The 27,352-nt window shown below is 40.8% G+C and overlaps 3 protein-coding genes across 4 annotated transcripts; 1 reads left to right on the top strand and 2 right to left on the bottom strand.

The window, feature by feature from the left end:
* Nucleotides 1-4,551: 4,551 nt before the first annotated feature.
* On the bottom strand, nucleotides 4,552-9,486 carry LOC119882146 (probable tRNA(His) guanylyltransferase). 2 transcript variants are annotated; one of them, XM_038692147.1, is made up of 7 exons: nucleotides 9,129-9,486; nucleotides 8,824-9,024; nucleotides 8,537-8,713; nucleotides 8,273-8,442; nucleotides 8,059-8,147; nucleotides 6,135-6,242; nucleotides 4,552-5,219 (listed from the first exon to the last, which is right to left on the bottom strand). In XM_038692147.1, the coding sequence occupies exons 2-7, from the start codon at nucleotides 9,015-9,017 to the stop codon at nucleotides 5,058-5,060; spliced, it is 900 nt and encodes a 299-aa protein (XP_038548075.1). In that variant the 5' UTR covers nucleotides 9,018-9,024; nucleotides 9,129-9,486; the 3' UTR covers nucleotides 4,552-5,057. The 2 variants fall into 2 exon arrangements, with proteins under 2 accessions (XP_038548075.1, XP_038548076.1); XM_038692148.1 differs by having other exon boundaries at nucleotides 8,824-8,937.
* Nucleotides 9,487-9,908: 422 nt separating this feature from the next.
* On the top strand, nucleotides 9,909-12,915 carry LOC119882145 (U7 snRNA-associated Sm-like protein LSm11). The gene is made up of 4 exons (XM_038692146.1): nucleotides 9,909-10,413; nucleotides 10,928-11,067; nucleotides 11,214-11,297; nucleotides 11,972-12,915. Exons 1-4 carry the CDS (start codon nucleotides 9,954-9,956, stop codon nucleotides 12,302-12,304), a joined length of 1,017 nt encoding a protein of 338 aa, XP_038548074.1. The 5' UTR covers nucleotides 9,909-9,953; the 3' UTR covers nucleotides 12,305-12,915.
* A 1,028-nt stretch (nucleotides 12,916-13,943) lies between these two features.
* Nucleotides 13,944-26,889, bottom strand: LOC119882144 (clathrin interactor 1-like). Its single transcript, XM_038692145.1, has 12 exons — nucleotides 26,718-26,889; nucleotides 22,989-23,093; nucleotides 22,227-22,323; nucleotides 21,580-21,688; nucleotides 20,121-20,285; nucleotides 19,806-19,989; nucleotides 19,102-19,321; nucleotides 18,912-18,999; nucleotides 18,257-18,322; nucleotides 17,471-17,775; nucleotides 16,461-16,653; nucleotides 13,944-16,340 (listed from the first exon to the last, which is right to left on the bottom strand). The coding sequence occupies exons 1-12, from the start codon at nucleotides 26,756-26,758 to the stop codon at nucleotides 15,991-15,993; spliced, it is 1,923 nt and encodes a 640-aa protein (XP_038548073.1). The 5' UTR covers nucleotides 26,759-26,889; the 3' UTR covers nucleotides 13,944-15,990.
* Between the last annotated feature and the right edge of the window lie 463 nt (nucleotides 26,890-27,352).

Below are 27,352 nucleotides of genomic sequence, written 5' to 3'. Positions count from 1 at the left end.
GTGACCCCTGCTTATTTTCTCCTAAAAAAACCCAACAGAAAATAAATAATCTGAATCTGAAACAGGTTTACTGCCAAGTAGGTTTTCACATATAAGGTATTTCCCTTGGTATTTGGGTGCATAATGCTTTTAATAAACATAGTAAGAGAAAGAAAAACGTGCACCTGTGGCCTATTTAAATATAGTCTATAATTTTTATTTGTGCATTGGGTGACTCACTTAATATTAATAAAAATATTAAATACTGATATTGACATTATGCATGGCCAACGTACACGTGAACTGAAAACAGGTGTCAACATACCAATGCAATGCACACCCGATCTAGTTTTTTTCAAGGCATGCAAAAATCTAATTTCATCACTGCGAGAAAGAACCAGACTCACCATTGTAAACAGCGCCTTCAGATCCAGCAGCCTCAACACAGTGCAGGAAAACTACGAGACACAGACACAGGGTGGACTGCACAGCGTCGAGAGGAGGACGCGCTCCTGGACGCATTCTAACAACAATCGGCTCCAAATGAATTTGCTAAACTGAGACATAAATGTGCAGTATAAACTCGCCTGGGTGTTTCACTACAGACGGGGAAAACGCCGCCGGTGTGACATCGCGATAGCTGCTGATCGTCTGGATGAGATGCTTGCAAACCACCGGGCTCACATCTCTCTTTCTTTCTCTCTCCTCCCCTTCGTAATCCACTCATGGAGAGGAGGGGCAGTGAGCTGTCGAGGTGAGGCAAAACAAGCCAGGATGTGATAAAAAAGATGCGAGTGAGCAACAAGACACTGAAATAATCATATTAGAAATGCAAAGAGGCTATTGTGGACCACTTTATGGAGCATTATCTTAATCTTAGACACTGCAAAAAAAAAATATCCTTGTAGACTAGAATTTTTATTCGTATTCTATAAATCATCATGTTTGTCTTCTTAGAGTTAAAGGTTCAGTGTGTAAGTTTTAGTGGCATCTAGTGGTGAGGGTTGCGAATTGCAACCAGCGGCTCGCGGTGCATTCACGTGCCCCTCAGATGGTCCCATTTCCCGAGTTGTGAAGTCGTTCTTCCGAACAGTGTGTGTTCATGTACTCTTAAGTCAGACTGTGGAATAAATATGAACACTACTGCAAAGATGTATTGGATCAGAACATATACACGCAGACATCTAGTTCACTCTACATGGACAGCAAACTAACCGTTATTACCATATTACAGATTACATGTTTGCAATATGTGATTTTTCACGAATCATAGTTCTGTATACTTTTTTGTCCCATGTACACATTATTTCTTTTTGCAATAAAGACCACATAAATGAACCATCAGTCACTGTTCGTCCCTTTCTTTATAAGCATGCAGGAGAAGCTATGGTGGTCGACGTGCTCTGTCAGCTCTTGTGCTAAATAATATGTATGTTCTTCTATTTCTCCAAATTTCACTTCTACTCGTACTTCTAATAAACCAGACGACTACTATTACTAACTTACTTTTTCTTCTTCTTCGTACCTCTTCATCGTTGTGACGAAATGTGCTCTGTAGAGCGGTTTCTCCGTTTGGGCTACTGTAGAAACATGGCAGCGCAACATGGCAACGTAAGAGGCCCCGGGGTGCATGTACAGTGGGTACGGAAAGTATTCAGACCCCTTTAAATTTTTCACTCTTTGTTTCATTGCAGCCATTTTCCAAAATCAAAAAAGTTCATTTTATTTCTCAGTAATGTACACTCAGCACCCCATCTTGACAGAAAAAAACAGAAATGTAGAAATTTTTGCAAATTTATTAAAAAAGAAAAACTGAAATATCACATGGTCATAAGTATTCAGACCCTTTGCCGTGACACTCATATTTAACTCAGGTGCTGTCTATTTCTTCTGATCATCCTTGAGATGGTTCTACACCTTCATTTGAGTCCAGCTGTGTTTGATTATACTGATTGGACTTGATTAGGAAAGCCACACACCTGTCTATATAAGACCTTACAGCTCACAGTGCATGTCAGAGAAAATGAGAATCATGAGGTCAAAGGAACTGCCTGAAGAGCTCAGAGACAGAATTGTGGCAAGGCACAGATCTGGCCAAGGTTACAAAAACATTTCTGCTGCACTTAAGGTTCCTAAGAGCACAGTGGCCTCCATAATCCTCAAATGGAAGACGTTTGGGACGACCAGAACCCTTCCTAGAGCTGGCCGTCTGGCCAAACTGAGCTATCGGGGGAGAAGAGCCTTGGTGAGAGAGGTGAAGAAGAACCCAAAGGTCACTGTGCTGAGCTCCAGAGATGCAGTCGGGAGATGGGAGAAAGTTGTAGTAAGTCAACCATCACTGCAGCAATCCACCAGTCGGGGCTTTATGGCAGAGCGGCCCGACGGAAGCCTCTCCTCAGTGCAAGACACATGAAAGCCTGCATGGAGTTTGCTAAAAAACACCTGAAGGACTCCAAGATGGTGATAAATAAGATCCTCTGGTCTGATGAGACCAAGATAGAACTTTTTGGCCTTAATTCTAAGCGGTATGTGTGGAGAAAACCAGGCACTGCTCATCACCTGTCCAATACAGTCTCAACAGTGAAGCATGGTGGTGGCAGCATCATGCTGTGGGGGTGTTTTTCAGCTGCAGGGACAGGACGACTGGTTGCAATCGAGGGAAAGATGAATGCGGCCAAGTACAGGGATATCCTGGACAAACCTTTTCCAGAGTGCTCTGGACCTCAGACTGGGCCGAAGGTTTACCTTCCAACAAGACAATGACCCTAAGCGCACCGCTAAAATAACGAAGGAGTGGCTTCACAACAACTCCGTGGCTGTTCTTGAATGGCCCAGCCAGAGCCCTGACTTAAACCCAATTGAGCATCTCTGGAGAGACCTGAAAATGGCTGTCCACCAACGTTTACCATCCAACCTGACAGAACTGGAGAGGATCTGCAAGGAGGAATGGCAGAGGATACCCAAATCCAGATGTGAAAAACTTGTTGCATCTTTCCCAAAACGACTCATGGCTGTATTAGATCAAAAGGGTGCTTCTACTAAATACTGAGCAAAGGGTCTGAATACTTATGACCATGTGATATTTCAGTTTTTCTTTTTTAATAAATTTGTTTTTTTCTGTCACGATGGGGTGCTGAGTGTACATTACTGAGAAATAAAATGGCTGCAATGAAACAAAGAGTGAAAAATTTAAAGGGGTCTGAATACTTTCCGTACCCACTGTATATAGAAACGGCTCATTCTAAACTAATAAAAAAATATTGGTTCATTATGTAAGGTCTTCATACATAAAACATAGTCATGTATATTATATTGCATTTCTGTCAATAGACCCTCCTAAATATTACACACTGAACCTTTAAAGCACCTTCAGAGCCACTGAAGAAATCATTCAATCGTTTTTACCGCATGAGCACTCCTCAACAATTTTTATGTTTAGAACTGATGGATTGCAGCTTTAAACTGACTATCAACAGGATGAGAAAAACATTGTTCATGCATTATTCGCACCGTTTAAATTACTTTAATTAGCTACTGCGTTTGTTAAGTATTTGGAGCTGTTTCTTAACTAGTGAATACAGTCTGTATCTCCTTGTACATTAGCTGAATCGATTGTATCAGTGTACAACAGACTTAGTTGTAACTGATAGTGATGGTTGCTTTGCAGCCATGTCGGCACCAGTTTGTTGACACTTCTGTAGTTTTTTCAACGAGTGGGGGATGTTGTCCCTGTCAGAAATACACACTATCCCAGAGGCTTACATGAACATTTTTCCCACTTGGCAGCTTGTAATTGCAGTCTGAACAAAATGATGTGAACGCAGCTTACATCTCAGTGGCTATGTAACTGTTGCAGAACTGGGTATAGGAAATATTTTAAAAGAACTATTAAATTGCAATTTTCTTGAGGTTGTATCTCATTTCCTCATTTTTTATATCTTGTTTAGTAACCCAACATGCTCAAATTTAGGCCCTGCATGTAAACACATGTCTTTAAATAACTATACCATTATCCTCAACGTGCTCAGGCTTTTATACTATAAGGCCATATGTCAAGTCGGTTTCTGTCATTAAGATAAGCATTATAATGTTTTTCCTCTTAATTGAAGTGAAGTGACTAATTCTTCATTAACTCATTATAGACGTCTTATTAAAACAAACAGCCTTCTGCGAAAGAATGTGATCCCAAATGCAAATGAAGAGTCGAATCCTGGTTACATAAAGTCCAGTACAGAAGCCACATGGTTTGAAGGAGGTCACAAAACCAAAAATACAGCCAGTAACCGAGCCTACTACAGTAACAAAATACAGTAGGCTTCTACCACTTCAGGCTTCCAGCAACCATTCATACTGAGCCGGTCACTTATAAGTGTGATGATAAATATGCCACAGAGCACATGTCAGGAGGGATAGAGTGTACGCAGGTGTGTGTGGTATTCTTAGCACTGAATCCATTCACATCTCTAAATGGTGTCCTGGCTGCAGGACAAGGCCGCTCGTTACTGCCAAGGTATTAGTTTCTGCTTTACTCTGCTTATTCTTGCCTTAGATACACTCTTTATTACTACTATGTGATATTTAACACTCTGAATTTTATTGATTCGGGAAGTCCGACTGCAAACAGTGAATTCTAAAATAAAATCCCCTCAGCAAAAAAAAACTGTTGGCCAAGAGGCTTCATGTTTAACATGCTGAAAGCTCAAGGGATGGTAGTATTCTAAATGTCATTCATGATATCAAATGAGGACATGTACAGTGTGACACTATTTGAACATGACAGTCATCATCACGCACTTTAAGCACAACACTTCCTACTTTTTAAAGGAAAGTTATGGTAGACGTTTAATATTTGAACGTCAGAATGTGTTCCGGCTGTGAGAGAGTCATCATACAAAGTCAACTGTCAAGGGCTTCAGTCTCAGGAAATGCTCTTTCAAGGGATTCAAAGATACTAAGCTTCATGGGTAGCATGTTTGACACACAAGTCACTATCAAGCTGTTTTATCATCTGTCCACTGCTTGTATGGGTCCACTTCAACCCGGGCCTGGCTTGACTCAGCTCTGCATTTGTCCTCCTGTTAGCAGTTGTCATCCTCCAGGATGTCTGGGTGTTCCTCCCAGAACTGGTCCCCTATAATGTCACAGTGGTAGGCCTGCACCCTCCTCCTGCTGCGAGTCACGGGCACGTCCTTCTCCTCTTCATTTGGCAGCTTCATGCGTTTAGTGACAGTTTCGTCTCGCTGCACGCAAAGAGTGAGGAATAAAATTTGTATAAGTTAAGGTAAGCTAACGGCCTCCTAGATGTAGTTTCATATTAAACAGGCAGCTATGAGAGTGGTAGCAATCTTTTTATACAACTACAGAAACAAGCCATCTTTTACACTTAAGCGCAATTTAACACACATCTTGCATTTCTGACTTTCTGGTTTGTTAATGTATTTTTCTTGTGAACAACTAACCCACAATACAATGTCACATGCAGGCAATGTATATGCAGCACTGTTGCAATAGAGTCCTGTAAAATTTACAATAATGCAGACCACTTTTTGGAGCATGCCACAATTTCTAAACCTGCCAGGCAGATTATTATTTTTTTATTCTTTCATTTGACTATGGTATAATGATCTACTAATAAAAACTTGGGACATTGCTTAAGATATGTATTCCTATATAGTGAACAATTTGTCACCTTTATTTTTTGTCAAGCTACATTGTTGGCATTTGGTAACGCAGGACGAGCAGGGACGTGTTGAAAAGTCTATCTTTGAAGCAACATATCTGAAATGTATACATCAGCTGCAGAATGGCAACCATTTTAATGCAACAAAGAATTGAATGGACAAAAAGGTTGTCAATGCAGCGATGTTGGAGTTTTGAAAGTGTTAACGCAAGCAATGACAATGAAATAGCTTTGATCCAAAAAACTGACAATTCTACTTTTAGTAGATGAACAGGCAGAAAAGAAATTTCAGCTTCCCAGAATATCAACAGGAAATTTCTGTTTTGCAGTCGAAACCACAAACTGCAAACAAGTGCACAAAGCTTTCCAGACTCAACATTTTCTGCAAATGAAAATGTCAAACAGCATAGGAGTTATCCAATCGAGTTTTTTTCTGTAATAACTGTGCAGACTCAAACCCCTTTTAGCAGCTTACTTTTTCCCAGATGAGAGTGGTGCCTTTCTTGTGGAGGGCAGATTCATTGTTGTAGTTGATATCAAACTCAGAGAACAGGATCTCATTTTTGTCTGCAGCTAATGTTCCCTAGAAGGAGACATTACACGGTTAGACAAATGCATGCATAATAACATGTGTGCATACAAAAATCAGCTCATAGGAGATGCTTCACTGGGTGTAGAGACCCCACTGGTTCTTCTATTGTTTTATTGTTTGAATTAGGAAATAAATTGATGCTATTATATTTGATTTGGGCATTTTTTCCTGCAAAGAAATGTTTATATAGTGATTAAGGACTAGGAAGCACAAAGGTTTGATGGGCTGTGAATGACTCATGTTGCCGAAACATCCAGCCAGAATAAACGTTTCCACAACTCGTCAGCTGTCCTCACATCATCAGAGTTCACTTCACAGGCCACTGGATTGACTTCCAGAGAACAGCTGTGTCAGTCAGCGGCAGCTGCCACAAACAGAAACAGACCTGATGTTCTATAGAAAGATGTTACCGCTTCTGTTGAATTAGATGTTATTATTACCCTGTGCATCATTGTAGGTATTGCATTTTGATCATCACATCCAAAACTGAGAGGGGACAACAAACTCATTTGTGGTGTTAAAAACCACATCATGTCTAATGGAAATAAACCAGAAGTAAATAATGTGGTGACCATGTGAATGCACACAAAAGACGGGCCAACGAAACCCACTCACAACTATACATGCAACTGCAACCTTAAGAAAATCTTGGTAACAACAAAAAGTTAAATCAAACTTTACAGAAGTACTTTTAATCACAAAAAGAAAATAATATGATACAGAGGCAGTTGAAATTTAAGATACACAAGTTGGAACAAAAGCTGCGATAAACTATAATATTCACAAACTGATTATGTTTTAGGTTAATTGACTCATCATTTAAGATGACAAAAAGTCAAAACTAATGATAATCGACCATCGAACCTTATCAGATCCCAAAGTCAGCACTCAAATTTAAGGATGTCCTGTTGGGCCAAAGTTTTCAAATTGTTTTGTTTTGCCAACAGTTAAAACACACAATAGTATCCATCCATCCATCCATCCATCCATCCATCCATCCATCCATCCATCCATCGTCAACCGTTTATCCTGCGTACAGGGTCGCGGGGGGCTGGAGCCAATCCCAGCTGGCATCAGGCGAAAACACACAATAGTATTCAATTTATAATGACTTTAAACGGAGAAAAGCTTGCAAATATTTAAAAATGCAAATGTTTGGTCTATTTATGCAATACGATTGTTAATATTGTCATTTATTTATTTCTTGTCAAGTGACTGACTGACTGACTAATCACCTAATTCCTTCACCAGGAATAATCAGTATGAGAGAACTGTTAGTGTCCATCACAAGGCAGTGGTAAGGCATCACTCTTTGATGTGATTTACAAGTAAAAACACGCAGTACACAGAGTAGTATTTGTGCACCTTTGGAGAAGTTGTATCTTATCTGTAACAACATTGAAACATTAAATAAAATATAGCTATGTTCTATGCTTTATGTTGGGAGATGCTCTGGAGATCAGGCTGATTGCACAAACCAGTCATAATAATTTAAAAATTCAACAATTAAGTAAATTTATTGGCTTTATTTATTATACAGAATTGAACTTGGTAACTGGAATCAGATGTACCTGTGCTTTGGATAAAGCTCTCTGGACTAAATGTCAGATGATCATGAATAAAGTGTTATGTCTGAATAAATGTATACATGTTTTATAACATCTAAATATGCAGGTGTTTACTCCTTATTGAACTGTTTATTAACTTTTAAAGATGGTATTGTTTGTCTCTTATTCTATTATTTATGGAAATTCAAAAAGAAAACAGCAAACATTTTAAGTAACTTAAGATTGCGTTTCGCTCTCACCTTTAAGCGATCCTCTGCTTGGGCTGTGGTGAGTCCTCCATTCTGTACTAATGTCCAAAATACTGTGTTGTACAAATTATTAATGTGACCTGAGAGACACAAAAACACATGTACAGTCGGACATCTTTAACTCTCTTCAGCTTAATGAACAACAATGAATCTAGAAGTCTAATGTGTGAATTGTTAAGCAGCTAAGAGCACAGTATGTTCTTACAATCTGCTTGCCTCCAGCTGAGGTAGTCTCTGAGGTTGCGGTTGCTCGGATACAGGACCACACGTCCATCAAAACCTGGGGGGTACAAGAGGGGCTGTTCCCCGAAAAACTCCTTCCAGTAAAACACATATGAGGAGGAGAACTGGGAGGCCACATGGGTCATGAGCTTACTGCCAGACGAGAAAGAGGGGGAAATAATATCAGACAAAAGAACATGCACGTGTGAGAAGGACATTGGTTTGTAGTGTGGCAAAACCTAAGTACCTGGCTCTCCTCTTAAACAAGGTGGAGGTCCTCTTGAAAACAAAGCTGAACTCATCACTTTGACCATAAGCGATGACAATATCCTCGAGTTCTGCCATGACAGAGCGTGCACTCTGGGTCATCAGGCCCAACGCCCTGTTATCATTGGGCTTTGTAAACTTGTGCTGCTCTGCAAACCTGAAACAAAATCAGTGCAGACACTCAAAACAACAGCATGGTTTCTAATAATGCATAAACCGATCACTCATGTCTTCAGAGATGGTGTGTAGCATGGGAAGGAAACTCACTTGTGGAAGTTGCGCCCATCCAGTCTCACAACAATGTAGCAGTTTCTTAGACATGTGTCATCTGTTTCAAAGTTGCGGACGTACTCAAACTTGCTCTTTGCCATGTTGCTGGAACTGGTAAAAAGACGGACCAAGGATTTGACTACGCAAGACCTGACACGTCCACCAAATCTGCAGGCTTTTCCAATCAGCATGAGGGAGCTATAGTAAGACAACACATTCCCAAGAAGAATGGAGTGGGAATATTTTCATGCAAAACAGGAGCGCAGCAATAAAATAAAAACACACAAAACAAAAGGACTTACACTTGGATGTCATATGTGGTGTCCCCTGCACCTAACGTGGCAGTAATCCGTGAGTTAGCTAGCCCAGTTGGAAGCGCTAATATCTAGCTATTTCGTTAGCTACACAAATATCAATGTATTTAGTACGGTTGGTAAGCTGCACGAGCGCTGTTATCAATTGACATTTACATTTATTCTAAGACAATTTTCAGGTCACGCACACGCTGGTTTGTATACAGTCCGTCAACGAATTCTGTCGTAGTAGTACCGCAGACACTACGGACACTGGTTCCGGAGCACAAGCCTGCATTTAGCAAACAATGCATTAAAAACAAATAGGTACTTGTTCTCAGTTTCTTGTTAGCCCTCTTGAAAAAAACACATTCATATATTAATTTCTTCTTGTATTACTGCATGTGATTATCTATTAAGGCAAACATATTTACATAGAAAATACCGACATGCTCTGTGTTTTAACGCCATCTGGTGTTTTTGAGAGGGGTACTGCGACCAAAGATCGTTTGTGAGGATGATCTTACGGAATTTATAGTCCAGTTGCAGGCTAGGCTATTTCCTGAGGGCGTTCGTTGTTCTTTTAGTGTGTATACATAAGTGAGCGTTACTATAAAATTATTATGGGAAATAACAAATAACGGGATAAAAAACCCGACGTTTCCAGGATTTAAAGGCGCCACTTGACTTGACTGACATGACATACTCTATGTAGTCTATGACCTTTAAAGTCTCTTGAATTAGGCGCAGAGTGAAAGCTCAGCGTCATCCGACGACAACTACTTTCCCAGGATTCCTTGCTGCACTGTGTGCTCCTCTGCGGTTGTTTCAAACATGGAGGAGAGGGAAAGAACTAATATTAAACCAGACCTTAAAGAAACGGCAGCTGCAACCTGCTCGAGTGCGCCAACAGTACCGGAGCATGAACCGGAGACAGAGCGTGAAGCTGGGGACACTGACGCGGCTAAAATAGATGTCTGCTCGGAAAGCTTCGACCCGCTCTTGGCCTTGTACTCGCCGACTGTACCGCTTCCTTTCCCAAATATCAAGTGCTTCAACAATGTGTCAGAGTACGAGAGCTTTCTGAAGGGCGGCCGGGGAAGAGCCAAGCCGGAGAATGTGGAGAAAAAGCGGCAGAAGGCGATGAAAGGGGTGGCGGACCCGGAGCGCATAGAAAGGCTGAAGAAGCTCATGGTGAACAACCCGGTGCCAACGGAGGAGGAGGGGGAGAGCAGCCGCACCCCGCAGAGAAAGAGGCAGAAGCCACAGAAAAATGTCTTGTCAAGGATGCCCTGTAAGTTCAATAACCACTAACTACAGCATCAGTACATGTGTTTTGTTAGGAGTTCATTAGAGGGACCATTCAGTGGAATACTTTTGAATGTTTGGGATTAGTTTGATAACATGCTCTCACTTGGAGCCTGCAACTACTGCACAGAAGTTGTATAGTGCCTCTCACATAATAATAAGTCAGAATATTTTTCATTTCAGATCCTTTCTCAAACCTGAAAGTAACTTGAGCTACGCTACCTGTGGTTTTTAAGGGATAAAATAATTCTCATGTACAATTTATATAATAAAAGATCGATACTTGACATTCGTGTTACGATACGATATTGCCTTGCAAAATATTGCGATACTATGCTGTATCGATCCCCCCCCCCCCCCACACACACACACACACACACACCTAGTAGTAACGTGTTTAGCCATTTTTTTGGTAGAAATCTTTTTGTGCTTCAGCTGAATTCCTTCTATAATTAATAGGCTGTAGAAAATTGTATAACCTATATGTCATGTGTTTTCAGTATGTAAAGGCAGTCCACTGGGGGAGCTGTACCGATGTGTTGAGGAGAGGATAAGGGTCAAAGTTCACATCAGGACCTTTAAGGGACTGAGGGGAGTGTGCTCCGGCTTTGTGGTTGCCTTTGACAAGTTTTGGAACATGGTGAGCTCTCCCACTCATGTTTTCACACTGAATCACTTGTAAACTGCCATATTCTGAATCTGAAATAATCCACAATCTACTTCTGACCTTGAATTTGATGCCTTTATTTTGGCCTTTCACCATTTGTTTTTATTCCTCTTTGTCAGGCAATGGTTGACGTAGATGAGACATACAGGGAGCCTCTGCTTGGAGAAGCATTCTACCATGAGAAGGCCCTCACTATTTCACGGGTAGGTGCTAGGTTTCATTGACTGAAACATATATTTCCTACTGAGTTAAAGTTACAATCTGTAAGATTTCAGTCCTAGATATAGAAGTCCATCTAAAATAATTGCAATCTGATCTGACTTCATGCTGCACATTCAATTTTCTGCAAAACAGCAGGATGCAGTAAACTTTACCTTGCTGAGGAGTTGGAGGCGTACAGCCTGTCCAATATTTAAAACTGATCCACTGTCAAAGATTACTATCGTCTTGTTTTGTAGATGCAGCGTTGAAAACAATTGCTGTCAGCGCCATCCTAACGTATATTGTTTTTCCTATGACTGCTTCACAATAAAAGCTGCCCTGTGTGTTTTTGCCAGTTAAAATACTTTCAATATGAATTAGCTGTATAAATGTTGTTTGCATTAGTAGTATCTTAATAAAGAACTTCCGATTAGGCAACCCACTCTACTTCTAAGCCACAGCCACTGCATTTGCACTCATGTGAAGGTAATTTGGATCACGTGTGGGAATGGTGGACCCGCCAATAACAATGATTACTATATAGATAGGTTATTACAGAATGTAAATTTGTTGAATGGCTGTTGCTGAAAAATGCTAACGGCGATGAATAGTATGGCAATAAATGGTATCTGATGGGGTTTGATTTCATATTAACATGACTGGAATCTGTGTGCAGCTCTTCGAGAAGCTGAAGCTCCAGGAGAGCTCAGCGGGTGACGAGCCAGCAAAGCGCGAAGCCGGAGAAACAGCCAGCAAACAGCAGCCTGCAAACCCAAAAGACCTGTCTGCTCACCATACTTGCAAGGGAGGGCACAGCAGGACAAAGTCCAAGCTGTCAGACACGGTTAAAACAAAACACGATAAACACACAGTCTCGCTGAAGGCCCCGGGTCCAGAGGGCTGTCAGAAGAAAGACTCCCAGATGTATGGCAAGGTCCATACACGCCACATCAACCAGCTTTTCATCCGGGGTGAGAACGTCATCCTGGTGAACCCACAGCCACTCTGATTTTTGTTTTCTGGTCGATAAAAGAAAGGTGTGCTATGACCACAATCAGTTACATTTAAGTATAGTTTTACGCTTAACATCTGATAGGTGTGAAATACTGTAGATGAACTGCCAGACAGACATGATTTAATTAGATTCAGAAGAATCAAACAAGGACTATTGTTATATCATATTGATATGGAGGTCTTTCTCTGCCCACCAGAGAAATGATCTTAATTTTGAGGAATAAAAGCTTCTCATTTCTAATTATAGTAATTTCTTGTCTTGTTCTCTTTTGTCTGACAGCCGCTAAAGGAAACGCAGGTCGACACAGCATTAGTAACTGTTTGTGTTATTGTTATTACCCAGGAGGTGGCAGCATAAACACATTAGTGCCGTCTGTGAGGCCATTGTCATCAAGAGCTTGTCCCTTTATGTTGCCTTTCCCCGTTAGTTTGAACAGGAATGACAGCGCAGTCTCAGCGGACTTCATAAATGCATTATGAATAATTGAGTTTGTGAAGCTAGAGATTGCAGATGGCACTCAAAAGCTGTCATTTGTCTTGACGTCTCAGATTGCTTTTACTCTTTAATGGCCACATTACCCATAAAAGCACAATTTACTGCATCTCATGGAAGTTGTAAAGATGCTTTTTTTTTCTTGTTTTAAATGGCAGGGGTTACTTTTGGATGATGGTTGGCACAGAATTATTCTATGTTGCTATAACGTTTCTGCCTCTAAATCTTTGGATTTTACCCCCCCCCCCCCAATTTGACTGCAGAGAGTTTAATCGACCCTCTTTCTATATATTTTTATGCAATAAATAGGACAGATTCTAGCAGCTGTAGTTCATCCATATACTATAATGTTTCACATAATGTATCAGAATATTATTAGTGTAGCCCATTTAACAGTGGTGCTCTCCAGAGAGTGAAAATGGGGTCAATTGTTTAATGCAAACTGTGTTTTAGTGGTGTTTGTCACACCAGTGTGTTCCAACAAACCTTCACACAATATTAAAAGGGCACAGTGGTGAAGAGATGGGCCACAATTAGACGACACAAGCGTATTAAAGCAGAGTAATCAGGCCGTCTATCTCATTAGGACAAACTGTACATTTCATCAGTTGAATAACTATCGAAGCATGAAGGACACAAAGTAAATAGTTCTTTAAATACAACACTAGTAGCTTTTTTAAATCATTCATAGAATGCTACACAAAAGCTTAAAATAACGAAGGATTGAGATTTCTGAACATCTGTTGGGTTTGACCTCTGCAGCTGTCACAGTAAGAATCAGTCTTATTCCAGTAAAAACATGTTTGCTGTTACGCTTTCTGATCTAGTATGTTATGTAGACTGTGATGCAGTCAGCAGTGGTGACCTATGAATCTGGTGCTCACACTCATTTATCAGCTGATTTGCATGCATTAAGGGTTTACACCACCTACATGTCTTCTCTCGGCTTCCTGCCTTATTAATGTAATTTGTAAATGTGCATATTTACTGAAGGCCCTCCTTTATTACCTCAAACAATGAAATTAAACTCGCATCAACTGAATGTAATTTCAAAGTCAAGCGCAGTGGCTTCACTTTTGCTGCTTGAAGCTCTTTTGAATGAGGCTAATGACACAGCACACCAAATAACACACACCATTAGCAAATTTCAATCAACTGTTTAATGTTGTAGATAGATTCTTGATGTGTAAATCAAATCAAAATGGGAAGAATGCAAAATTTCATTTTCTCAAAGGATTTTCTTTTTTTAACATTTGCATAAGCTAGTGTTTCAGTAATGATCCCGTTTCAGAGAAGATCAAAACAATTTAAAGTAGAAAAAAATGAATAAAACAACCTCTACTGATATTTATTTATTTTTTTTTAAAACAGCAAACAGATTTTGGTCATTTTAATGCTTCAGACTCCGATGCAAGGCTACTATGTGTTAGTGTGCTCAGCCTCTTGAGCCCTTGGGAGACCAGGAAAGCACAAGTGCAATCCTCTTGTGACCACAGAATCCGCCGCCCTCTCCTCTAGTCGGTGAATTATTTATCCAATCGTTGACAAACCAAAGAAAAAAGGCAGGCGGCCAAGATTGACTTATCAGTCACTCATTACAAGGGTCAGGAGGCAACCATCGGCAGGCACTTGAAACACTGAAGAGCAATGTTTTGTACGTCTAACAGGTCAATCAGCCGGTGTACTTCTGAATGGGCTTGTTCGTTAGGCGCATATCCCACAACATGTTCATCCAACCACCTTAACATACTGGGCGTCCACAAACTGCGTCCTCTCACACAGTCCTGGTAAGTTGCAAAAGACACAGACATGGACTGATGACGATTATGAGAGCAACATCGTTTTCAAGATTTGCTGTTTTTAATGTGTAACATTAATAAAAAAATACAAGGCGAGAAGGCAGTATTTACTGTGACGCACCGCTGAAAATTTCACAGACAGACGCATAACGCAACCTATTAACAGTCTGTACCAACACTTGAGGTGCTGAATTAAGTTGAGCTCGATATATTTTCATCCAAGGTGTTTTTCTGAGCTCTGGAGTTATCACTGCCCTGAACAGAGTGAAAATGATAAAATGGGACAAACAGAACAGAGTGATTGCATCTGATACCTGCACAGTCAGTACACTTGAGGCATAAGTAAAAAAACACAAAACAGGTATGTCCTTCACCTTAAGCACAGTCACATTGTCTCCTTCAAGAGGTTAACTGAAGAGAAAAGGCAAAGGTCTGTCAGGCACTCTGCTGTAATAAAAGAACCCACAACCCCTGTATGAGGCTTCTTCTACCTACTGATTATCTCATTTGGATGCAAACTGATTATAATCTTCATAAGTAAATATATATATATATAGCAATAGGAAAGACCACAAATGAGGGTCTGGTGAAGGAGAAACTCCTCAAATTAATCAATAACCTTCACACCAAACACTCATTTATTCCTTTGTAGCTTTAACAGGCCACATTTGGAGTGTGTGGACACTTGTGTACAAAGAGAAGGTGTCAATGTGCTTCGTTATAGGTCTTAATTCATATCAGATTTGGTTCTGTAAGATACAACTCTTCACACTGTCACTTCCTCTCATATAGGGCAACTTCATAACTTATTTTCCTTTAAAGGGCTCCGGATTGCTATTTACAGGCCAAAGGAAGAGCAAAGGAGGGGGAAAAAAAAGAAAAAGAGGTAACTTGTCATTCTTAAATGTACATTAGAAAGTTAAAATGGCTGATCATGTTATTTAAATGCAACATTCAGCAAAATTACTGAGAATGCATCTCAAAAAAATTATGTAGCTACAGATATATCTTTTTTGCTAATCTGGTGATTTCACTTGACTGAGGTTATAAAGCAACCCCCCTCCCCTGGACATTCTCTTGGTGGCTTCCCCTCTTCTCATGGTTTCACAAGTAACCGACACGGCCATCGCCCCAGGCCACACAGATCATTGGTTCAAACAACACAAAACACATTCATTTAGATCCATATCACGACACAGCATTACTTAAAAAAAAAAAAAAAAAAAGATTAGGAGATTGCAGGGTGTTGATATTGTGATAGATGACATTATTCAAGTACTCTTTGTTTGCAGCTCATAACAATCCTTCACCAATGGACGGAGGGAGGGAGCGAGAGAGACAGAGAGAGAAAGACTGACACCACCAGATAATCTTTGCTCTCCAGCTCCATCACTTTCCAAAGTTGCCGAAGTCAGCAAAGGCATCGTGTTTGGGCTGTTGGACCATTGCAGGGTTCATCCCCATCCCCATTCCACCGGGCATCCCCATGGTCATACCTCCCTGTGGCATCCCCATGGTCATACCTCCCTGTGGCATCCCCATGGTCATACCTCCCTGTGGCATCCCCATGGTCATGCCCATCCCCATCATGCCCTGGTTGGGGGCCATCCCCATGCCCATCCCCATTCCCATGCCAGCACCAGGATGCATCATAGGATTTACAGGCGGCCTGGCTGGTGTAGGTCCAAGGCTCATACTGGAAAATCCCTGGGAGAGCATGTTGGCAGGTACCTGGTTGCCTGGAAATGACAGAACAAACTCAATGAATCAAAGTGCCAATTTTTTAATCGTGTTCGAGTGGCGGTGTGCTTTGAAGGAGAGGCTGACTAAATTCATGCCAGATCTACCATTCCTCTCACCGTGTTGGAGCGTGTTGAGGCTGGGCTGGCTAGGCTTGGGTGGCTGGATGCCTGGGCCCAGGAAGTCCAGGCTGATGTTAACCGAGTGGTCTGACCAGGTGGAAGGGAGGGACGCTTTGGCTCCGGCATCTTGAGAGGCCACTCCCTGCTGCACAGGCTGGAGTGGCATGACAGACTGAAGACCCCCCATGTTCTGGAGGGGCGAGCAAAGACGACATACAATGTTAGAGAAAGCGCTAATTCATGCTAGAAGTCACAGAGATTTCATTGATACTTAAGCTCCAACAGTGAAATCATGTATTTCAGTAAAAAGAAATAAAATAAAAATACAGTCCCTTGTCATAGTTCATTTTTTAACCTTTTGTCTGACCCACTTAACCTTGATACTGTACTGAGGAATCTGCTACCGTCTCTTTCTGAAATCATAACATACCATCTAAAGTAACCAGAGTAGAAGTGAGTGGTGGGTGGCTTCTCAGTGAAACAGGAAGATTTTTTTTAAGTAGGTCAACAAGCTTTTAACATGGAAAAACAGTCGACATCCACAGGCTTTTGTTGGGTTTTTAATGTTTTTGTAACTCAGAACGGATTCTTCTCATTCTGTGTGTCAGTAACAGGAGGAGTGGGTGGTTAGTGGGCTGTCTCTGAGGGGGGATGAGCATCTGGTGAGGTTCCATGTTAACCCTCTACCATCATGCTTCTCATCCATCTTTCAATCACACAAGGCATGTCTTTATCGCACAGGCATACTGACCGATAAACAAGCTTGTAACCATAGGGTTTCTATATGTACTAATTTATTTTATCTAGTACTTTTTCCACTACCACAGTCTAGCTCTGTATCCCACAACCTCTGAAATCATAAAGTGTATCATTATTTCCCTGAGGATATTTTGCTTCCACATATTAAAGCCTACTTTACGAACCTTGTAATGATATGTATATCAATAAATTATTTACAAAGGATGTGTGTGTGTGATGCGTGTGTGTATGAGTGCAATCATGCACACCTGTGACCTAGACTGGGGCAGGATTGTGGTGCTCATGCTCTGTGTGCTGCTCATGCTGAAGTTGAGGCTCTGGGACGAGGTGAGGGACTGAGTTGGCCCCATCAAGTCAAACAGGTCTGCTGAGGCAGGACCAGAGCCTGAAGCCGAGATTGGGGCGGGGGCCGGGGCAGCGGCAGGACCTGCTGCCATGGCTCCAAAAAGGTCACTTCCGCTGTTGTCAACAGTCTGAGCAGATGCTGGCATCTGACCTCCAGGGAAGGCATTCCACTCTCCAAAGTCTCCATTGCTGCTGGAGGCTGGCACTGCTGCACCAAGAAAAAAAACAAGACAGTTGAATTTTTATCTTTGCCACCCAAACAGTGATGTTTGTATTGTGAGCTGTGTAAATAATTGCAAGGTGTTGCAAAAAGCTAACTTGAACCTGTCATAGCAATTAGGAATTAACAGTTGAGTCTTCAGTGAGGCCTAGCTTTATCCAGGGCATTCTCAGTGACCGCTGGTGCCACATTTAAATTTTTTATTGAACTGGCCGAGCTTGTTGTCTCTATCCCTCCTCTCAGTCTCTCTCAGCTTCCTCCACCCCCATCAACTTCTTCCTCTGTCCCTGTCTCCTTGTCATCCATAACAGGAGTTGATGTGTGTCTGTTCTTGTTATGCAGAGCAGGTAGCAGGCTCCATATGGCCAGGGTCTTTCTCCCAGCATCCCTCTGAATATTCTAGCAGCATGGCTGCAACAGCACAGCACACACATGCACACGCAAAAAGAATAAAAGTCTTGAAACCAACCAGGTCCTTTGGAGAGGCCGACGGAGGCAGCAGGCGAGGAAAAGTCAGCAAATCCACCAATCAGGTCTGCAGTGAGAAACCGACATAAAGACATCAATTTCAAACAAGAGAGCTCCAGGTGTCATTCTACCATAGTTAGCATTCCTTCAGTGTCAGAAGTGTAGGAGAGAGGGGTGGGGTGGGGGCAGTGAATAGGTGGAGAAGACCAAACATCTGTTCAGCATTCACACCCTCTCCATTCACAAGGGACTGCTCCAAAAACATCTGGTGCACTTAGTTCCTATACATCAACTCCCTCCCCCTGCTGTCCCCAAAATCTGAAGCTAGCATCAGCAGCTGGGCACTGTTACTACAGGGTCTAGTCCTGCAGTCACTGTGGAGTTTCTTTCTTGTACAATGTTACATCGCCGGACAAAAAGGTTATTTTTGGATTTACTGCTGTAGCTTGTTGGCTAAGAATATACAACATGTAAATAAAACTTATTTGGGGCTATTGAAAGGCACATGTTTCCTTTTGCACAGAGGCTAGCTGTTTCTATGATGAAACCACAGAAATGCAATTGATACCATTATTCTCAGCTAACTCCTGGTAAGACAGCAAACAAGCACATTTCACCAAATGTCAGGGCATTACTTGAGGTTAGTGACATTATACCTGTGGCGGCAGGCTGGCTCGGTGTTGTGTCCACCATTAGTAGGTCAGCTAGGCCAGTACTAGAGGGCTGAGGGGCTGCTGGCTGAGGCTGGAATAAAGAACATATACAAAAAGATCAGGGCGCAGTGCATATATAACTATACGCATATCAATAAAGTCTTTCTTGCATGCTCATGTGAGCTCTTGTTACCTGTTTGTTGGAGGTGCTTGGGCTTTTGTCTCCTGTAAAGTTGGCTGCGGCCCCCAAGTCTACTTTCCTGGACGGGACCCCTCCTCTCTTCCGTGTTGCTGTAGTCTCTGTTGCTTGGACTATGTGTACACTCTTGGTGGTGACAGTCTCCTCTTCATCTTTGAAGTCTTTTCCTGACTGGCCATTGTAAGACGAGCGACCCCGGTCCTCCTCGTTGTCACTATGGAGACAATAACGGCTCGGGTAAGATAACTGTGTCCTTGCAAAACTGGTCAAGATTTTCTTTGCACACACTATATCCATGAAGGGACAAAAAGAACCAAGAACATGTTCAGGATAAAATCTTGTTGTTACCTACTGTAGGCACCCAAATAAATCTGTTCTTAATAATATAATAATATAATTAAAATGTTTGAGATTTAGATTTAAAAAGCATTGCGTTTTTCTTATGTGATCATAATAAATCTTAAAGGCCCATTTACTGCTGTATTTACAAGCAGTGCTAATATAACTGAAAACTGAGTGATACCAAGTTTCATTTTTCTATGTTGACTTTTGGTGGTGGGGGTTTCACTTTTGTTCATATTTATAACATGATTTGTGCCTTTCAATATGGCGCCATATATATATATATATATATATATATATATATATATATATATATATATATATATATATATGATAGGATGACTTGACTCTCCAACCTAAATCGATCTGGCGAGTCGTCTCTATCCTTCTTCCTAAATCTGCTTATGGTGTCGTCAATAGTGCTGCCGATTTTGTCGCTGATCTCCCCCAACTTCTCGCTGAAGGGGAACTGTCCTTTATTCTTCTCCCAGTCGTCGTCCCACTTTCCCCGACTATCGCTGGAGTCATACCTGTCCCCCGCTGGAGGAAAATAAAATAATAAAATAGAATAAAAGAGAAGGAGGAAAAATAATCAATTACATTTAAACCCCACATTTTTGGCCAACTATAATAAGTCTGTTTATATCACTTCCTTTAAAATGAGAACTTACAGTAATTTCGGTATCCCATACTGTCAGAGGATACCCCAATATATTTGTCTTTGTTCTTCTTTGCCTTTTTCCGTTCTTCCCTAAGCCTGTCATCATCCTGGACAAACTCCACCAACTCCTTCACCTTCTGACGCACATTTACACCTTGGTCCTTCCCATTCTCATCTAGAGACAGAGACACAGAAACACAAAGATTAACATCATTAATGAACTGGCAACTTTTTTGGTTAACTTTACAATGTATTGAAACCACACAGTAGGGCTGCCCCCTAACAGACCACCAAGTCTCTGTTGGCCAATTAGTTACAGAAAAAAAACCCAAAAACCTTAAACTCCATTCGGGAGCTGCGTCTTGTTGTTATAGCTGGGATGAAAGTATCAGAGGGACGATTGCAAGACAGACCTTTTCAGAAGTCAGGAACATGACGTTGAGTTCAGCTTAATTTATAAATCCATGTGAGCATGGCATCCTGCTTCAGTTGTAGCTGTAGACAGTTTTTTACCAGTTTCTTCATAACTTTGGGAGGATGACTATGTATATGACTTTCCTCTGGACCATCTCTGCCAACCCAAAATCAGACCGATACGATCAGTTTTGTCCGAGTTACAGTAGAAAAACGGAATTTTTACGAGGTAAGTAAAATATACAACGTGAAAGTGCTATCTGTTTTGTAAGGTAATGTTCATTTGTTGAAGATTGTAAATGTATATCATCTATTAACCTATCTGTGGCCAAAGGATCCACAAAGGTTTAATTAATCTTTGATGTTAGCCAGGGTAAAGTTGACGGAGACAGGGGAGGGCCAATGATATACTTTGTTGAAATGGTCGTTAACAGGCAGCTTGTGCGGTTGTAAAATTTTATTATGGTTTTGTATTTCTCTGTAATGTAGTACAGCGTTAACAAAGTAACATTCTGACTCAGCCCTGGAACCCAAAGCGTTTTCTGATGTCTCAAAAATAAATATTTAAATAATTAAATTAATAATAAACATGCCAATGACTAGTCGACTAATGGCTTAACTAACAGTTACTAGTCCTCAATGAAAATCATTGGTCAGTGGCAGCCCTTCCACACACACAGCCAATAAATAAGAACATCTCCATACAGGGAAAGTTGAATGGTGGTGTTTTGTAAACTGCACACATAGTTGGGAAGAGTGAAAGCAGCTTTTGGGCAGTGTGTGTGTGTGTGTGTGTGTGTGTGTGTGGTTTAAGGGTTTGTGGACTAAGCGGTGCTTAGGGCCTCCCTCCATTCATTACAGCTCACACTGAAGCTATTGTTAATAAACACCAAACACTACAGTGCTGAGGTGTAGGGATCGCCTCACCTAATCAAAGCAATATTTGAAAAAGGAATGTATTTTGTTGTTTAGCACGTTTGTTTAGGTACTCCTCCAACATGCAAAGAAAAAGGAGAGAAACAGTACAGAAGGACATGACCAGAGTGATACCTTACCTACAAAGTGGTAGCTTTCTAATGATCTCAGGTCATACAAATGTTCTCTGGTGCTGGTAACAACCCTCTCTGATCCATTCCTGATTAGATGGGCAAGCAGTAGCAGGGACTGAGAAACAGACACACAACAGTAGTTAGAGCAAAAAGTGGTAAAGGTTTTATTCTTGAATCCTGTTGGAGTCAACATGACTTGTTTTTCTCTTGCATGGCCTTTTAACTGTATCAGTTATGGGTAAAATTTTATTCATCAGAACATTTCTCCCTCAATTCAGAGCATGTTAACAATGCAAGGCATCTAACGGTTTCTATTCAAGGCCAACAGTTTTTGTTTTGTGAGTTATAAAAAAAAATATGAATTAAAACACCCCTTTTCACCCGATGCTCTTTTTTTTAAATTAAAGTTTACAGTTGATACCAGATTCCTGCCTGTAAGAAATGAGAATAAATTTTGAAGCTGATGTTAACAGATTCCTATTTTAAAAAGGGTTTCAGCTTGAGTCAGGTTAAAACCAAAGCCAAACTGGTTTGAATTAGGTCTTGTCTTAAATTTTGGGTGAAAACAAAACCGCACTTAGTGCCTGGGCCTTCAAGCCTTGTGTCATCAAGCATGTGTGTTTGTGGAATGTTGCAACAGTACTGTCGCAGACCTTGTAGACTCTCCTCCAGTTCTTCTTGTTATCCCTCAGCATGCGGGCCCACAGCATGTTCATCACCTCTGGGAACTGCTCATACATGAAGGTGGCTCTGATTACAGAAACATTCAGAGAAGAAAGAGCCTTTATTATTTATTTGCAATGCATGATAGCTAACAACTGGACTGTTTAAGACATCTACAGCCTTTGACCAAAAAACTCCCTTGTACTGCAGAGCCTCAGGAACTAAATGAGTCTACCTGAACTACAAGTTCCTTTAGCACATTTGTGTTGGTGTTTACACTGCATCCCGAGGATTAGGCAAATCAGACAAATAAGTGACATCCATTAAATGTGTCACTTTACACACAACAAGGCAACAACTCAGTGAATTTAGAGGTGGTTCAGGGTCAGTGTGGTTTGCAATTTCCTGCTGTGCAGCGTTAATATATCTGAATTAATGTAGGTGGAAAAAACACCTAAATAGCAGGTATATTTCTAAACAAGCAAGGATATTCTCAGTGTTTGTCTGGTTCCTTTTCTGCTTTAATATGTAACCACAATGAAACTACTACAAAGTTACATATGGCTGGCAGAAAAAGACTACCTTGGAAAGAGGTACTTGTGTGGGCAGAACCAAAACTTAAAATAATAATTCCTATGGTCAAAATGGAGTTGAATTTCCTGAGTTCCGAAAAACTTTCCTTGATTTTATTTACAAATAACCTTGGTGTTTTGCAGCGCTATATGTTGAACAACCCAGCGTGTTGATGTTACCTAGAGATTTCACTCATCAGCTGTCCTGATGGTCCCCAGGGATCATCATTGGTGGCCTCTCTGACTTTAGACTCCACCTCTGAATAGTTCATCACCACGTTGGTTCTATACAGTGGGATAAAAAACAAACATAATTTCATTAATCATGCCTATGTAAAGTAATCTACATGGCATTTCAATAAACGTGGCCTCCATTTAGACCAACAACGTGGGCAGTGACGGATAAAGATATTCTCATTACAGCCATGCCCATACACTCCTTTTTATAGGCTAAAATGAATGTTTGTGTGCGTGCTTTGTAACCACTGTTCAAATCCACAAACAAGGGCCTAAACAAGCAAATGCAAATCTGCGTTCAATATAAACACAGAAATGGGACCTAAAATGGAAGTGAGTGAAACAGGGCTGTGCTCACTGTGTTGTGAGCTCTTGGTTTCTTAGTATGTCAATAACAAACTAGAAAAGAAAAAGGCAATCGTAACAAACCAACACTAGAAATGGTGGCACTCTCGGGTAAACAGAAAGTTTGTTTTCTAAATCATTGGGCTCAAATATTTTATGAAGGTATACAAAAACCAGCAGAATGAACAGTTCGTATGTACCCTGTCCTCGATGAGGTTAGCAGGTTTGGCAGGCTGTGAACATATTCAGAATCATGGTGATTACACAACAAACTAAGCCAAACCAAGTACTATCCCACATCTGTTCAATCAGGCCCCAGAAGTGTACTGCAACTTCTGTTAGTAGTCTAAAATATGTCCTCATATTCAGTGTCACAACCAGCACTTATTAAAAGACAGAAACTCAAGCTAATGTGCTGTCTGTACAGGAGGTGTGTCATGAAAGGCATTAAGAAGAACAAAGGATTATCCAAGCAGAGAACATTCTAGAAACATAAATGGTGTGTGGGGTAATTTCCATTGCACTACTGTCTATTTACATCAACTATTTTATTTGGTCTGGCTAGGATTCCTTTGAAAGAAGAGATTTTTAATCTCAACTGCACTATTTCTGATTTGTGAAAAGAGATTTGATAAATATATTATCTGATGTCTATCCAGCTGAACTGGAGAAACTGGTTATCCAGCCAATTTGTACAATGCTTGCTGCATGGGTAGCAGTGTATCGCCTTCCAATGCATTGCCCTAAGATATGTGTAGCATATAGCCACGCCTACATTAGCTATTCCATTGAATAAGAATGGTTTCTTACAGGACTGCAGAAGTATAATCTATAACAAACAGGCATCCAATTCCAGATAATTAAGTGAGCCATGTCACAGCTTTAGCCAAAAGTATGGCGAGGCAAAACATTTGACCCCTGCACCTCTCATCCCTCCCTCACTACTGACACATCAGCAATAAAATATACAGGGCCTGAAAGAGCAGCATTGATATGACAGGTGGAGATACACCCTCTCTGTGGTTCTGGCAGAGTATGGTTACCAGTCTGACTTTAATGTATGGCAACAAAATTATTTGAAAATGACCATGCCAGGTGCGTTTTTTACAGCTGATTAAAATCAGCATCCAATTTGGACTATAAGTTACAGTAACTTTATGTGCTGGCTGGGAGATCCTACACGAACATCAAGCCTTACGCTCTATCAAACTCAATTCTTATGATATTCTTCATTTTACATTCGGTTCAGTTCAGGACGAGACTTAACTTGTGTTTAGGAAAGCGGCTATCATGTTTTTCTGCAGGTTTGAGGACTTTCTAATTATTCTGTGTGTGCTGTGTTATTAACTGCATGTTTCCCAAGATGTTTTACAGACATTGCACAAATTTTCATGTTTACATGGGTGACATGCAAAACACAAGATGCAACATCTTATCTCCACACAGCGGTGGCCCCGTCATAGTTATCAACCACATAAAACGGAAGTTGTGATACTCTCTCACAGTGCCACATTATCACACAGATTTCCGTTAGACTGCTGTATCTGTCAAAAAATATTCCCTTGCAGTGTCTCACAAACCTGGCTATATATTATTCATGTTGGTTTCACTCATCACAAAACCTTTTTAAAACAGGATAAAACCTTTGTTTGTTTGTCCTGACTCAGCAAAAACCTCACCTTAAAATCATATAACAGGAATGTTGCATCATGTCACAGTGTTAGCATAAATGCCTCACAGCTTGGTGACACTTTATGAAACCATTTTTTCATTTGTGTTAATACAAACAGTGACTATTTCTGAAACTCTCAAAACTCAAGCTACATCACTTTGAATTTCAAAGAGACCAGGAGGAAAACATGCTACAAACAAACAACAACTCCCTAACATTTAATCTTTGAAACCTGCACCTTTCTTTCCTTCTTTCTCTCCCTAGTCCCCCTCCCCCTTTTGTCTCGCTCCCATGAAAGTAACCCATGTTCCAGGAGGCCACACTCCTGGGAGACAGGTGCATTCAACAGGAATGCATTCTTGGATGGACTTAAGAACATGCTATTGTCTGGGTCTGCAAAATTAGCCATTGAACCTTTGAAGGGAGGAAGAATTGTGCAATAGCCTCCCACAGCCCCACAGTACAGGACAGCGTGCTTATGTTTAGTCAGCAGCTAAAAGTAAACCAGTCCAAAGCATAACAAAAGACACACAATCCCTTTTACAATTGCCCAACTATCTCTATCTTAAATCCAATTAAAACTTGGTGGAAAGGTAAACAGCAACTGATGTGTGTGGTTTAACTTAAATAATCAAATTGTTGCTCTTAGGCCAACAGCTGGACAACAAACAAGTTGCAAAACACTGCAGGATCACTGGTCACTGATTAATACGTGCTTTGTTGTGGCACTGTTATTTATCTCGTTGTTCTTTGGTGTTACCTATGATAAAAAAGGCAGCCTTACCATGTACAGTTATTTAATAAACGTTTTCTGTAAGATTGCTAAATATTGCAGATTGGAATAAAGTGTAACGTTACAGTTGCTGCAGCAGCAAAACGGCTTTTATAGCATCCTGTTTTACGAGATATAACTTCACGTTAGACATTTTGACATCTTCAGGACTTAGTTCAAGTGGTCTGACTAACTTGTTTCACTTAACAAGCAAACTAGGGTGTAAGACAAACATTACAACATTGGTTGTGAAGTGATCCAACCATGTGGTGTAACTTAATTTACAGAATAGATACCTTACTAACGTTAACTGTACTGAATACAGTAATGTTAACTCTAACGTTAACTTAGCTACAAGTGTCGTTAACAGTCATACCGGAGACTAAAGACGTCTTAAAAATGTTTCCAGACAGTGGCACACAAGCAACAGTAGGACGATATGTTCGTTAAAGTATAACGTGTTAACATTCGCCGCTGATAATTCAGCCCAGGAGCTGTCAAACTAGCATAGCTGGCTAGCCTGGTCGGCTATCTAACTACCAGCCAGCAGGCTAGATAATTAGCTAGCTTGTTAGCGAAGTGCGTTAGCTTGGACTGTCGGAAGTAATCACACAAACAAGCTTCGTGATCTCATAACAGTGCAAATGTTATCTTACACTAATCGAAAGAACTGGCAAGTTAACTGCGACAAAGAGGTACTCATACTTATAGTATGTTAATGGTATTTGTCCAATTCGGCTAACTAAATCGCTACTAGCATAGAGGCTAGCTAACTTGTTAGAGTGATGTGACGTCAAAGTTTTGGGTACGTGTCTCTTTCAAACAGGTACACTTCAGGCACAAATAATGCGAAACATACGTAATATAGTTCGGAGATACTTACGCTTTGTCAACCAACTCCCTAACCTTCCACATGTTCATCATCTTGGCTCTGTGAAAAGGGGCTTTCTGCCTCGGCAAAACCCTTAACTCCAGACGAACAACGAAACCAAACCTTGAACTCTGGAAAGTAAACTCTTCTTCACCTCCCTTTCAAGACAGGCGGCGCAAACGTACCACCAGGCAGACAGGAAAGGTTACTACGGGAAATGCCCCTGTAACGTCATCAACATTGCCTAAAGCTGCTTCGGAATTGTAGTTTTTAAAAAGTGTTCATGCACCACCATTAATACTGTGAGTGCATTAGCCTTTTTAAATGGATAAAGAAAAAGCTGTCAACTTGGTAAACAAATACAACCCTAAACAATAGCCTTTAGAAATAGAAAAATACATTTTAATCATTAAAAAAGTGAAACATTATGAGAGTCCATGACTAAACATCCAATTATAATGGGCCCTGGTTGGAAAAAGTAGTCCAACAACATGTCTCTAGGTTATGAGGCAGTCAAAATGTGGCTTTGCATAGATCGTGACTAGACAGTATGGTATTGTGGTTTATGCATGTTGGTGATGCATGATGTTACTATTTATCAGTACAGGTTGACTGATATTCAACATTATCTTATTGCAGATATACAT

Source organism: Micropterus salmoides, unplaced genomic scaffold (genome assembly GCF_014851395.1).
Source record: "Micropterus salmoides isolate LMB-PRFRI ecotype aquatic unplaced genomic scaffold, ASM1485139v1 Ms_hic_scaffold_2930, whole genome shotgun sequence".
NCBI lineage: Eukaryota > Metazoa > Chordata > Actinopteri > Centrarchiformes > Centrarchidae > Micropterus > Micropterus salmoides.
The sequence above is the reverse complement of the archived record's forward strand: the minus strand, read 5'-3'. Positions and strand labels throughout refer to the sequence as shown.